At 37.9% G+C, this 13,455-nt stretch overlaps 1 protein-coding gene across 2 annotated transcripts in view; it reads right to left on the bottom strand.

Moving 5' to 3' along the window:
- The window catches only part of ANOS1 (anosmin 1), a 129,567-nt gene that overhangs the window by 104,432 nt on the left and 11,680 nt on the right, over positions 1-13,455 (bottom strand). Inside the window, exons 1-2 of one of the 2 annotated variants that reach the window (XM_086880146.1) lie at positions 2,274-2,486; positions 281-328 (exon numbers count right to left, since the gene is read on the bottom strand). In XM_086880146.1, coding sequence (XP_086736272.1) covers positions 281-328; positions 2,274-2,291 — 66 coding nt within the window. In that variant the 5' untranslated portion in view covers positions 2,292-2,486. Of the gene's footprint in view, positions 1-280; positions 329-2,273; positions 2,487-13,455 lie in introns of those variants that run through there. The other variant, XM_086880145.1, reaches the window with a different exon arrangement.

The raw sequence follows: 13,455 nt of genomic DNA, 5'->3' as shown, positions 1-13,455 counted from the left end.
ACCACAAATGACACATCAGTTTCTAGCCAGTGTAAACTTCCTTAAGTGACAGAATTATGTTGGTTTAACTATGCTTGATGTGTCGCCTCCAACATGGTTCCTTTGTCCTGAAAGAGTAAATCACTTGGTTTTAATTTTTGATATTTTATTACAGCTTGAGATTTCCAAATAAAATGCAGACACTTCTGAAAATAGGCTAAGAAGGAAAGCACTTAGGCTACAGGCAAGAGACTGAAAGCAGATAGGTAACATAAATGAGAGAAGAAAAAACAGGATTTACCTTTGAACACTGTTTATGATTCTGGCACCAAGCAAGTGACCCATTGTTCTGAAAGACAGAAAATGTACATGAATATTAATATTTCTTTCATGCTAGACATATTCACCCTAACATGTTTAAATGGAATATACCATCCAGTTCTACTTAGACAAAGATGTTGTGAAACAAAGTAAATACCAATCCTGACTCCTAGTCCCTTGTGTGGTGCTAAAGGCTCACACAAGTGTAAAGTGAAAGTAAAAAAGTTAGGAAATTTGGTGGAAAACTGACCAAAGTCATCTTTTAGTCCATCTTTGTAAACACTTGCTGTCTAGAATTGCTGAGGAGTAAACAAAAGGTAACACTTGCATTTAAGAAATTGATATAGATCAGTAGTGATTCATGAAAAGTCCATTAGTTGCATTTCAATATTGCATAATGCTTAAAATAAATTATCAAGCAAAGATAATAAACAACCTTTAAGTAAATGGAAAATTCAATTAAATACAACATGAGTCTCCTGAAAGTCACCTGTGCCAGTTTTATTTTAGATATTGATAATAAAGTGCATTTCTGAGATAAGAAAATTATGTAACTGATTTATCCTGACTGCAGTAAAACAACCAGTACAGTAAAACATGCAAAATAATAATTTAAACTAAAGGAAAAGTAAATAAGATGAGAAGTGAAAGAGAAGTATGAAACTGACACAGGGACAAACAGCAACTTGGTTTTCTTCTAGAGATGTTTCTGAAGGGTCAATTTTGGAAACAGTATTTCCTGGTTAAGAAAACCCCACAGCTTGGAAGTGTACATTTGTGGTGTTAAAAAGATGAAACAAAAAAAAAACCCCACAAAAAGATAACCACCTTTCTGCATAGTGGAAGACTGAAACAATATTAGGAACACCTAAATAATTGAACATGAGAAATGGAGTACAAACTCTGCCATACATCCTAAGCTGACACACTTTTAGAACATTATATGTGTGTACTTCATCCATCATATATAAGTCCATACTCTGGAAACAGAAAGGATGAAGATTCTGGTAAATTTATTGATCAGAATTGGACTGCAATTGTTAGTCTATGAGGGAGTAAAAGGAAACCCTTCCACAGAAATTAGGCAAGGTATTCCCGCAGGGACTGCGACTGCAGTATACCATCACTGTTGGCACCAACTATAGATCTGGAAATCAGTTTCCAAGTGTCCTAGTTTAGGTCAAATTTGGGAGAAAAAACTCCAAATCAGGGTTTCCCCAGGGAAAAAATTCAAATGATCCCTCCCCCCAACTGGTCTTGGGGGGGGGGGAAAAAAAAATAATAAAAATTCCTTGGAGATAAGTGGAAAAAGCTGTTTATTTAACAGAAATTGAGTAATATTAAACAATAAAACCTCTCGCTGTTCGATGGGATGGCAAATCTAGGAAGAAAAGTCCTTTTCATGTGGTATAGCTCGGCTCATTCAGGTTCTTATCAGTCCCTCTGGTGTTGGACAGTGCCGAGGCCCAGGCCCCGGTGGGCCCCAGGCGGGAGCTCCCGGGGTTTGGCTGGGTGTTCAGTCCAGAGCAGGTCTGAACAGATCCAGGAAAAAAAAGGAAAAAAGGTCCAAGGAACTGCTCTGCCTCAGCTAGCTAAAACTAACTAAAAGCCAGAGAGAAGCTCTGTCCCGCTGTCTGTCCGTGCTGCAGACACCACAGTCCAGGAGCGGGATGTGTGGGAGTGATGTTTACTTTCAACACAAATTGCGTGTTTCTTCTTCCCCCTCTTCACTCTCAGAGCCAGTCTTAAAAGGTGCAGAACTTATATATAACATAAACCAGACGACTGGGGATACCAGTATCATAAAGTCACCCCAGGACACCAAGGAGGAGGAATTCAGGTAGGCCGGAATGCAAAGTACTAATATAGCAGCACTATACCTTTTTCTCTTCCTCACTTTTTACTTTTTTTTTTTTTCTTTTTTTATTAAAGAGTGAATCTAAATAATGGAATAATATACATATGCTACATACGTTGGTTTCATCTGGCATAATTTTCTTCACAGTAGCTAGTATGGTCTATGCTTTGGATTTGTACTGGAAGCAGTGTTGATGACACAGGGATGTTCTGGTTACTGCTGAGCAGTGCTTACATACACAATCAAGGCCTTTTCTGCTCTCACTTCACCCAGGCAGGGAGGGCAAGCAGGGCATGAGGGGCCGGGAACAGACACATCTGTGACAGATAATCCCAAGATCCCAACTGATCAAAGGGATATTCCATACAGTGCAGTATCACACTCAACATATAATGCCAAGGGGAGGAGGAAGGGATGGATATTTGGAGTGATGCTGTTTGTCTTCCCAAATCACCACTATGCATGACAAAATGGATGACTGAACATCTGGGAAACACTGAAATAACTCCTTGCTTTGCTTTTGCTTTTGTGCATGGCTTTTGCTTTGATTATTAAACTGTCTTTATCACAGCCCGTGAGGTTTTTCCACCTTTACTATTCTGATGCTCTCCCCAGTCCCACCCACGGATCAAGTAAGCAAGCATGTCAAGCTTAGCTGCCAGCTGGCTCTTAACCACAACAATACATAACCTTTTATGTATAAAACTCACACAGATAAAGTAAAAATTATTCTGTCAATGTACAATTCAGAAGGAGAAATAGATACATTAGAATCGTTGTAATGGAATCAACTGCAATAGTTTTTCAAAACTGCAGCATTGTGCTCTGATCTCACCAAAGTTTGTAAGTTTGAATACAGTGATTTGCTACCACAATTATGAAGCCTATTCTTTGAAGCTGGATCTCTTCATGAAGGTTTAAAAAGATCATGTTTCTGCATGTCTTCATACAAATGTGTAATCACATGTTCACAAAAGCTTCCAAGACATGGCCAGCAGGTCAAGGGAAGGGATCATCCTCCTGATCTGCTCTCAAGAGCCACACATGGAGAACTGCACACAGTTCTGGGATCCTCAGGCCAGAAAGTCAAGGACCTGTGGGAGCAGGTCCAGAGAAGGGCCACCAAAATGATCTGAGGATATTCCAGAACACCTTTCAGTAAAGGCAGAGACACTTGTGGTTGTTCAGCCTGGAGAAGAGAATGCTCCAGAGAGAATTTATGGCAGCCCTTCATTATGTAAAGGGGGCTTACAAGAAAGAGACCAAGGCCTGTAGTGACTGAACAAAGGGCAGCAGATGAAAACTGAGAGGGTATAGATTTAGAAAAGATTTAGGAAAGAAACTTTTTATGATAAGGGTGGTGAGATACTGAAACAAGTTGCCCAGAAAAGTGGTGGATGCTCCATCACTGGAACTGTTCAATGACCAACATGATCTCATGGAAGATGCCAGGGCAGGAGAGATGGACTAGATGACCTTTAAAGATCCCTTCCAACTTCCATCATTTTGTAAGTGACTTCTACCATCTCCATAGTCAGAACCACAGAATGCTTTGGCTTTTACCACAATTCTTAATCTGAACTTCAGAAGATTTGTATAAATCTTTTTTTCAAATGAGCTGAAATGCTAACAATTTCTACTCCAAGGAAGCTATGGGGATAATAAAGACATATCCACTCTTTTTCACTCCTTTCCACTTCTTTGCAATTATTTAGGAGCATTTTAAAACCATCAGTTCATACCATTTAATTTCAATACTTTATGAAAATTTATCTTTCAAGAGATTACCATGCAATACTACTTGATTTTATAATATTTTTATCTGTTATTACTGTAAAATTTAGCTAAAACTGAGATTTGCTAGCATAAGATTAGCTAACTGAACATCATCTCAGGTCCAGCCCCTTTGAAAAGAGACATAAATAAAAGAAATAAAACTTTAGAACAGTGGTAAATAACATAAGCTAGTGGGAATTCTTTAGTATTACTCTCAAAGCTGTATTAGGATTTATTATTTCCATTTACAAACCTAGCCAGCAGCAATGTTAAAACAATATTTTATGTGCTGGTTTCAATTTATCCCCCTTTCTTCTTCACATAAAATGTGACAGAAGTAGCTGATTGCAATAACAGATCAGTAGCAGCTAACCACTTTGTTTCAGTTATGCTGCTACTTTCCACTGAACTAGAAAAAGCACCTCTGCTTTTAAATTGTATCTGTTACTTGAGACAATAAAGCCATAAATGCCCAGATGTGTGCTTCCCCTACTTGATAATTTCAACATCTACAACTGTTTTCATTGCTCTACTGAAAACTAGTACATGAGTTAAAAATTAAGTCCGTCAGAATGTAAAAATACTGTTTAGCAATTTCAACTTCATATAAACAAGTATGATGTTAATGTTCTTTTATTGCATAAGGAAAAAAAAATTCTACAGGTCTCCTTTGAACAGCAAGGTATCAGAGCAAGCACAAACAGTAAATGAAGGCTCTCCTCCACTCTGCATCTTAACACATGGTTAATCACAAACATTCAGCTGAGATTATTGCTCGTGCCAGTGTACCTGGCTGAAACCATAATTTCAAATAATCAGAAATTTGTGTTTTATCTGTAGCATTTTACATGCTCCCACATTCCATTCTCAGTTCCCTCGTGTCTGGTTTTCTTCAAACCCAATTCTGACTTACGTCAGTGAGTTTTGACGTAGTCTTTAGTGGTGGCTTCAATGTGCAGTGCAGAAACGGCCTCAAGGAAAAGTTAAATACCACTGTTCCTACCCACTTATAAGCCTTGTACAGTGTATCTTCAGGGTAACCTTGAAGCATCTTAATCTGCATATTGAGGAGAGCAAACTGCACTCAACAGGGCAAATTCCAAGTATCCCATCTTCCCAGGCCTGACACATCATATGAAAGCTATCAGGCAGAGGAAACTAAAGCAGTCTCCAACAGCATACAGGAGAAATCAGATTAGAAATTAGAATTAGATTAGAGGAACTCAGGTCACCACCTGAGCCCCACACTTGCAATCTGCCAGGAAGGAAACAAACAGTAGACAAACTTCAAGAATCAGACCTTCAAAGACCAGGGCTCTTTGACAAGAAATATACAAGAAAAAGAGCTTACAAAAGCAAAAACAGAAGGGGGGAAAAAACCTAAAACAAAGCAATAGATAAATATTACGAGACTCACAGGATTACAAGCTCACATTACAAGATTCATTTCAGCAAGTATTTGTGCACACTTGCTTTCCTCTGGTAAACTACAAATGCCTTTGGTTCTAAACAGTTAAGACAAACATCAATATTCTGTGCCTTGAAAAAAGAAAAGTTGTGCAGCATCTCCTGTAAGGAAAAAAACATGTGCAGAGAAGCAAGAAAAATCAATCTTCTATCTACAGTAGGCCTCATGGAAAAAAAGTTAATAACATTCACAAGCAAGTACAAACTGGTCTCTAATTGGAGCCATGGCTAAAAAAGCCAGTATAAAATGACTTAATTTGCATCTCTGTCCATAATTATGTTAGGAGATTCAACCCTTCTTTTGAAATGCCAGAGATGAGCTATGGAAACTAACTAGCCACTTAATCTGCTACGACAGTAGCTCTATACCCATTATCAGTTTTGGAAGTCTCTTCTCCCCTGCCCAATCTTCAATCCACATTTGTGTGAAACCACTGTCTCTCAGAAGTGGCCTCTCCTGACGACCTAACTGATTCTTTCAAAAAGCATAGAAATAAACCTTTCAAATAACAGTACCCACTGAAGTAAAACAGAACATTTGAGTAGACAAATCAATAACTGTTGCAATGATGAATTTAAAGAGAGGCTCTCAATATACATTTTCCTTACCCTTTCAAAAACCTCAGCACCATGAAATTGAAAGTAACAGTAAAATATAATTTGTGTTTGACATGCATTTCCTGACTGCATGCTCATTATGACACAAATTAATGCAGGGACTTATCTATGTCAGTGCTGTGCGTCCCCAGGTCCAGCTCTGAAATGTGGAACTAAGGTGCAAAACAGAATCAACAAGTTCAAGCTAGGCTTCCCAGTTCCCAAATACAAAGGTATGCAATTAGGAATGAATTTCAGAAAAGTCTGTACAGTTAGTGGGGAGAGATATAAAAACCAACAAAGCCTTTCTGTCAAGACTAAACATAAACTTTTAGTAAATGTATGGGCAGGGGAACCACAGTACCACCTCTCCTGGGCTCGGGTATTTTGCATATAAATAAATGGAACTTTTTTTTTTTTTTTTTTTTTTTTTTTTTTTGAAAATAAAGCAGGAAAACGAAAAGAGGATACCCTGTTATACAATACTATCAACACCTGCCCGGAAAGTCTTTCACCAAACTACAGCAAATTTAAGCCCTTATGCACTTTGAGACGACTCAGCAACAGGCTGGAGTGACAACTAAAACCTGCCCAGTGAAACAAAACTACTCTAAAAATGAACAGGAGAAACATGGAGCTGAAGGTTGCGAAGGAGAAAGTTATGAAGTTCAATAGCAACGTCCACCTCAAAAACAAGACTGGCTCTTTTCAAGAACAACTTAGGTAAATATATTTTGAGCATTTTTTTCTACCACATGCTTGTCCAGTGCATGTCAAGTTTGAAGACCATCCACTGGAGGAGAAGCCATGGATACAAGAACAACAGTACACATAAAATACAACAAAATAACAGTAATATTCTGGTTCCTTGGCTTCGTTCAGGAAAGAAAGGAAGGAAATGCAAACAACTGAAGTGAGTACATTTTGCTTTTTATATAGTTTCTAATTTCACTGTACATTCCATATTACGGAAATATTTCCTTAGTGAGGGACTTCTGTTGCCTTATAATGGTTCTAATCAAAAATGAAGCTGAAAAAAGTAAGCATTAATAAATGATAAATTGAATGTTACTGTGTAGCTTTGAGCCATTCCCATATGTCCTGCTAGCAGATCCCAAGAAGAGATCAGCACCTTCCTCTCCACTTCCCCTTTCCAGATAGAGAGCAAGTATGTCACCCTTCAGCCTCCTCCTCTCCAAACTAGACAAGCCCAAAGTCCTCAGCCACTCTTCTCAGGACGTGTCTTCCAGCCCTATAACCAGTTTTATTACCCTCCTCTGGGTGCATTCAAGGATTTTCACATCCTTATAAAATAATGGAGCCCAGAACTGCCCACAGCACTCCAGGTGAGGCCACAGCAATGCTGGGTAGTGGGATAATCACCATTTTGAGCAGCTGGTGGTGATGTGTTTGATGCACTCCAGGATGTGATTTGCCTTCTTGGCTGCTTGGCATCCTGCAGATTCCTACTCAGCCTGATGCTGACTATCACCCCAGATCTTCTTCTTCAGGGCTGCTCTTCAGCTTCTCCTCTGCCAATTTATACTTGTGCCCAGAATTATGCAGAATCCAACATTTTTTAACTGTTAAATTGCATCCCATTAAACACTGCCCAATGCTCTAACCTATCTATATCCCTATGCAAGGCCTCTCATCCCTCAAGAGTCACTAGCACCTCCCAATTTGGTATCATCAGCAAACTTGTACTAATGGTGCATTCACCTGCTGCCTCCAGAGCACTGATAAATAAATGTACAGAACAGAAACAGCTCTAGAACTGAACCCTGAGGAACACCAGTGATAACCAGACACCAGCCAGATGTGGTGCCATTCACTAAAACCTTTTGAGCCCTAACCTTCAGCCAGCTCTCCCAGCACACCACAAACACACCCATCCCACAGCTGCCCCTGGCATTCCCTGACCCTGGGTCATCTTTTGCCATGCCTGAGGCTGTTGATGACCCTGTTACCAGCTCTGCCCACCCCATGCCAAATAAGAGAAAACAAAAAACATATAAAACCTACCAGAACAAAACAAAAACAGCAATAAAAAAATACTGCATAGAACTCTAATGTGAGAAAAGGTAGATCAAACAGCACATATTAGTCACACTGTTTAAGATATTACCATCAGATAACTTTATGACTGTGTTATATAAACACATGTAGAAATTCAACATTAAGCATAATATGTTAATATATGTTAATATATTTCCTCTGTCATAACATACAACTCTTCAAAAATTAAAATAAATAAATAGATACATACATACATAAATAAACCACACTAAGCAACAGTATCCTGAAAAAAGAAGCTGAGGGAACCAACACATTTTGGAACAAACATCTGAAGTTATTCTGTTACTGTAACTAACCACTGTGATTCCTCACAACTAAATCAAATGTACAACCCCCTTAGAGGAAGCCATTTTTACAGCAGAGATGTTTAAACCATAGAAAAGTCAATGCTGGTTACTGGTTAACCCAAAGCAATTAAGTTAAAGAGATGACTGAATGTAAGAAATACTTATAAAACTGATCAGCCAAGAAATTCATTCTGTGACGTAACTGCAGTTTGCAAATACAAACCAAAATTGAATTATTATGGGTCACAGTGTGGCTCACACTGCCATCTAATTTTAAATATCTGGATTTAACACCAGAAAATGAATGTCACAAATAATTTTTAGAAAGTCTAAGTCTTTTGGATTTATGCTGACATTGCCATTATCTGTAACGTGCTAACTCCTATCACAATGATATGGTGGGTCCTCCTGTAGATGAATGACTGCAAATAGAACTATATTGACCTAAATTTTGAGTTGACATTTCCTAAATATTTCATATGAAGTCAACCTTTATTGCTGTTACAGATGGAAACATTAAAAGCCACAACTTCACATACACCAAAAACAGAAAAAGAAAAAAAAAGAAGTAAAATCACCTAAATCATGAGACACAACACTATTTGTTCCCTGGCTGTCATCATTAATAAGTTCCTAGAAAGACAATCATCAAAATCCAAAGGCCATTACCAATGAAACAGCAAAAGATCAGTAGTTTTGAAAATAGACTATGTATTGCCTTGATTAAATTTGCATCTCTAACTATGGGATACTTTTCCTCTTTTTAGAACACTGTCTTCTCAAATGCACAGAAAAACTACTAGATAAACGCAAGCTGTAAAAACAAATGAGCCACAGGAATCCTTGTGTCTCCACACACTTGTGAGTTATGACTGCCTTCTTGTGGTTTCACAGTCTTCACTCTTACCACTTCTAAGACTGATCTCAACTGAGGTCTTATTCTATTTAGCAGAAGTTTTTACCAATCTCTAAAAGAATCCAGATGAAATACACTTCACTTCCCCATGCAACAGGAGGAATTTAAATACACTGACACTAACTTGAAGATATTAAAGTTACATATTGAATCTCAAAGTATATTTGGGCCAAATTTCAGACACATTTTTGGATTAAGTAATCCAGTTGAAGTGAACAGAAACTAGTCTAATAGCATTAGTATGGGAAACAAAAGATAGCTTTTCAACTACTTGTTTGTAAGGTCTATTTCAAAATCCCCACCCTTTCAAAATGCTAATGCACCTCTTCTGTTGTGTCATACACTAGATTTGCTATACATATGAAATAATGAGATAATAAAAGTATATGCTGGTTTAAGGATGTGACAGAAGTATAGCCTTGGGAAATTAACATCAAAAAGAACAAAACACATTCTAAAAATGTAATGCTTACTTATGCAAAATATAATATAAATGTTGAATTCTTTGAATGCTGATTTGATTTTAAAACTGTGAACTATAGTCCATATTACTATTCTGTATAATTATAAGATTACTGGTTAATTGGGTGACTCCCTACATGTGACGTGGTTTGTTTATCACAGGCTGCATTTTCCCCCACTGCCTACCAAGAGCACGTTCCAGAATCAGCTACAAACTCCCTAGGAAGTCATGTGAATCACAGAAATGCACTTATTGAGCAAAACACCTGGTCTTGATGGGCTTGATGTATGCACTACACATTTCAACTTTCCCCTTTTTGTTTTGTGCCATGGACACAGTGCCCATTAGTTGCTAAAGCACATTAGATCCCCCTGGATTATCTCTCCCAGTTATGTTAATCCAGAAGAAGACCATTGCAGGAACTCTCAGATTGGTCCATGATGTGAAAGAAAAGGCGATCATGATACTTGAGAGACTCATTCCCAAAGCAAATTCTGATCCACATTAAAATACTAATGTGTAGCTGCACATCAGACATTTCTAACATCTCCCAAACACACAAGAATAGTAATTCAGTGCTTCCTATTAGACTACATTTTCCTCAAAAGCCACACTGCCTCAGGGCCAGTCAGGGCAGCGTTCCTTTCTGGACTTGCAAAATGCTTAAAGGTTCTGTTGTCCCAAAACCTTAAGAAACTTACCACACACACACACAAAGAACAGCAACCATGCATTTTTATATCAACTAAAATGTCCATTATAAATAGTCTAACCATAAACTACACAAACATGGAATAGTCCATGCATGTTGCATTGTCACGGAGTAATTTTGTTTTAAAAAAACCGCTAAATGCATTGCACTGTACTACATACTGGCCACGTGATGTTTCAGTGCATTTTCTCCTATTCTGTTCTGGCTGGTATGAGAGGGACATCATTATATACTACACTTGTAACTTTGGCAAGAGTATGGATACACCTGTCCTTCAAACTTAGCAGCTCTTCAGCAGCCACGTGCTATGATTCAGTCAGGTACCATCAAATTATATGCTCATGTTCTTGAGGTTAACATACCATTTATTTCCAGTATAATTGAAGAAATTCACATGGTAAATTTCAGAAATGCATTTTCTGCATGTGTTACTAGTTTACAAGATACTAAGTATTTCAAGCCACAGTAGCAGTCATATCCCCACAAGCTGATGGATGCATATATTTTTATTTCCCTTTTAAAGAAAAACAAATGAAAATATTAATTCCATGCATCACCTTTCTCAAAATATTTATGGTAAGTATCTCCTTATTCCTATTGTCTTGATGCATTACTATAAAACTTTTCCTCTTTAAGGGCAATAAGCTCAATAAACATTATTGCCAATATGAATACTGTGCTTCACTACCTTTTAATATTTTCAAAGCATGTAGTAAATTATAATCTCAGCAGTAAAATTTAGCACAAATAACAGATGAAATATGCAATTCAAAATTTGACCGTAATTATTCTTTGGTAGCTCCAGAGACCAATTAATATTTGTAACATTTTTTATAAAAAATCATATTTTGGAGGAATTATTAAAGTGCATAGCAAAGCTCTCAAAATTAAAACACAAAAATTAACATAGTCCCTGGAGGTACAATAGTTGTGTAAACAGTCTAAGGGTTGGGTTTTTTTCCATTTTCCACAGAAGACCTGTCTCAGTGAGTGAAGTGTACCTCGCCAGACCAGGAATTTCCTAGAAACATTTGCAAAAGTATTGCGGCCATTCAGGAATTAGAGAATTTTTCAAATAAAAATGACCCTTGGACTTAATAGAATAGCCTATCTGCAATCTGAACCAAAACCAACACAATATTGTTAGAAACCACACACACAAAAAAGTCTTTCACCACAACAGTTAAAGCAGCATTTCAGAAAGAAGTCTTATTTCCCTGATATATTTTAACTATTATTCTTTCCATACATCTGCCTTCACTGTAGATGTAGCAGAGAGACAGAAAGGATGTAATGGGTGCAGTTGAAGAAGCCCACAATTTATTGTTTCATCCCTAAAGCACAAATCAACAAAAATCATACCAGGTTAACACTCTTCTCTCCATGGTGTCTATTTTTTTGGTCCTTGGCCGGTCCCTTTCCAACCCACCTCTCACTTCTGCACAAGGCCAGCACACAGGGCTGCCAATTAAGCCTGTCATAAAGACTAGTAGATGCCAGTAGCATTAGCTCAGATACTATACATCACATCGCTTACTGAATGTCCTTCTCCTAAGTGTCACACAAGCAGAGGAAGTCATGATGCTCTCTCTGGATCAGTCAGTGCTGCTGTCTTGTCCCAGCTCCCAAACCTGTAAACCCTGTTGGTGCTTGTGTGCAGACCACATTCTTACTCCTATCCTGTTTGAAGGAATAGCAATAGCTCCCACAACAGCAGAAGTTGTGATGACATTGTGTTGACAATGGATGAAAAGCAGGCATTAAGGGAAGGAGCACACTGAAGGGAGGGTGAGCCTTTCCCTTTCCACTTGAAATTTAACACATCTGCTAACCTGATCCCAGCTGGGACCCTTTGGCCCTGCAGCGCTGACAGTATGTTCCTGAGAGAAACAGCCTTTTAATGTAAGTTACAATAGGTTCTTGCTGTTTTCTTAGGGGCTTTTTCCAGTTTAAGAACTGTGTGCTACAAGAAACGTATATTCCATGGGACAATTGCTGCAGTCCAGTGTTCCAGACCACCTTGCAAGCAACCCAAGACTGTGAAAGGACAGATGAGAGAGATAAAAAAAATCAACATTAAATTCTATTGACAACAATATACTGAAACTTCTCATATAATTCAAGGTACAGGAATATTAACATGATCTTTCTTCAGTGACAATATTCAGTGGAAGATTTATGCTGCTTCATCACATTGCCATAAAATTTCCACAAACATAAAAGCACTTCATATGCCAGGTTTTTAGAATGCAGTCTTATAACTAACTAATGAAGACATACCATAAAAGGAAAATAAATCTCTCTTCAAGGCAGGACTGAAGCATTTGTCATTAACACATATGGTTACCAGAGATGTAGCTGTTATGCAGAACAATCATTTGCTGACAGGTCCATCATGTTTCAGACGTTTCTGGCACCAGGTGAAAGAGTTTAAAATTAAATCAGGTTAATTTGCATTGAAGTTACTGAAAGGCTTGTAACATGAGAGATGTCAAAGCACAGTCTAAGTCCCTACCCAAGCCACAGCATCTTAAAACCTCCAGTTAATGTAAACAGTTGGATATGGAATTTCACAGAATTCACTGCAAGGATCACACCAGTTATGAAGCCTAGCACTTGCTTTTATATCTTTAATCTAAATCAACAGCCACAAAAGAAAACTATTGTAATATATATCCTTAAGCTCATACAATAGGGACAACTGCAGTTAATACCAGTTGTCAATAACTTGTACTATCAGCAGGCATTTTATATTAAGATTCTGTTTCTCTTTCTTAAATCACCTTCTGACTGACAGAATATTTCAGTTGTTCCCTTTTTGGAAAGTCTCTGATACTGGAGGTATCAGGAATTCAGTCCCAATTATAAAGTTTCCTTCCACTTTACTAGCCTTCTCACCAGTGTAAAGCAATTAAGAAAGACAGTGAAGGGGGTTCTGCTACTACAAGTGGATTGATAATATTCAAGTTTCTTTTTCACTGGACTGAGGAGCTCTGCTCA

This window comes from Cyanistes caeruleus, chromosome 3, assembly GCF_971803275.1.
Source record: "Cyanistes caeruleus chromosome 3, bCyaCae1.hap1.1, whole genome shotgun sequence".
NCBI lineage: Eukaryota > Metazoa > Chordata > Aves > Passeriformes > Paridae > Cyanistes > Cyanistes caeruleus.
Note: the sequence above shows the minus strand (reverse complement) of the source record. Positions and strands in the feature narration are given on the sequence as shown.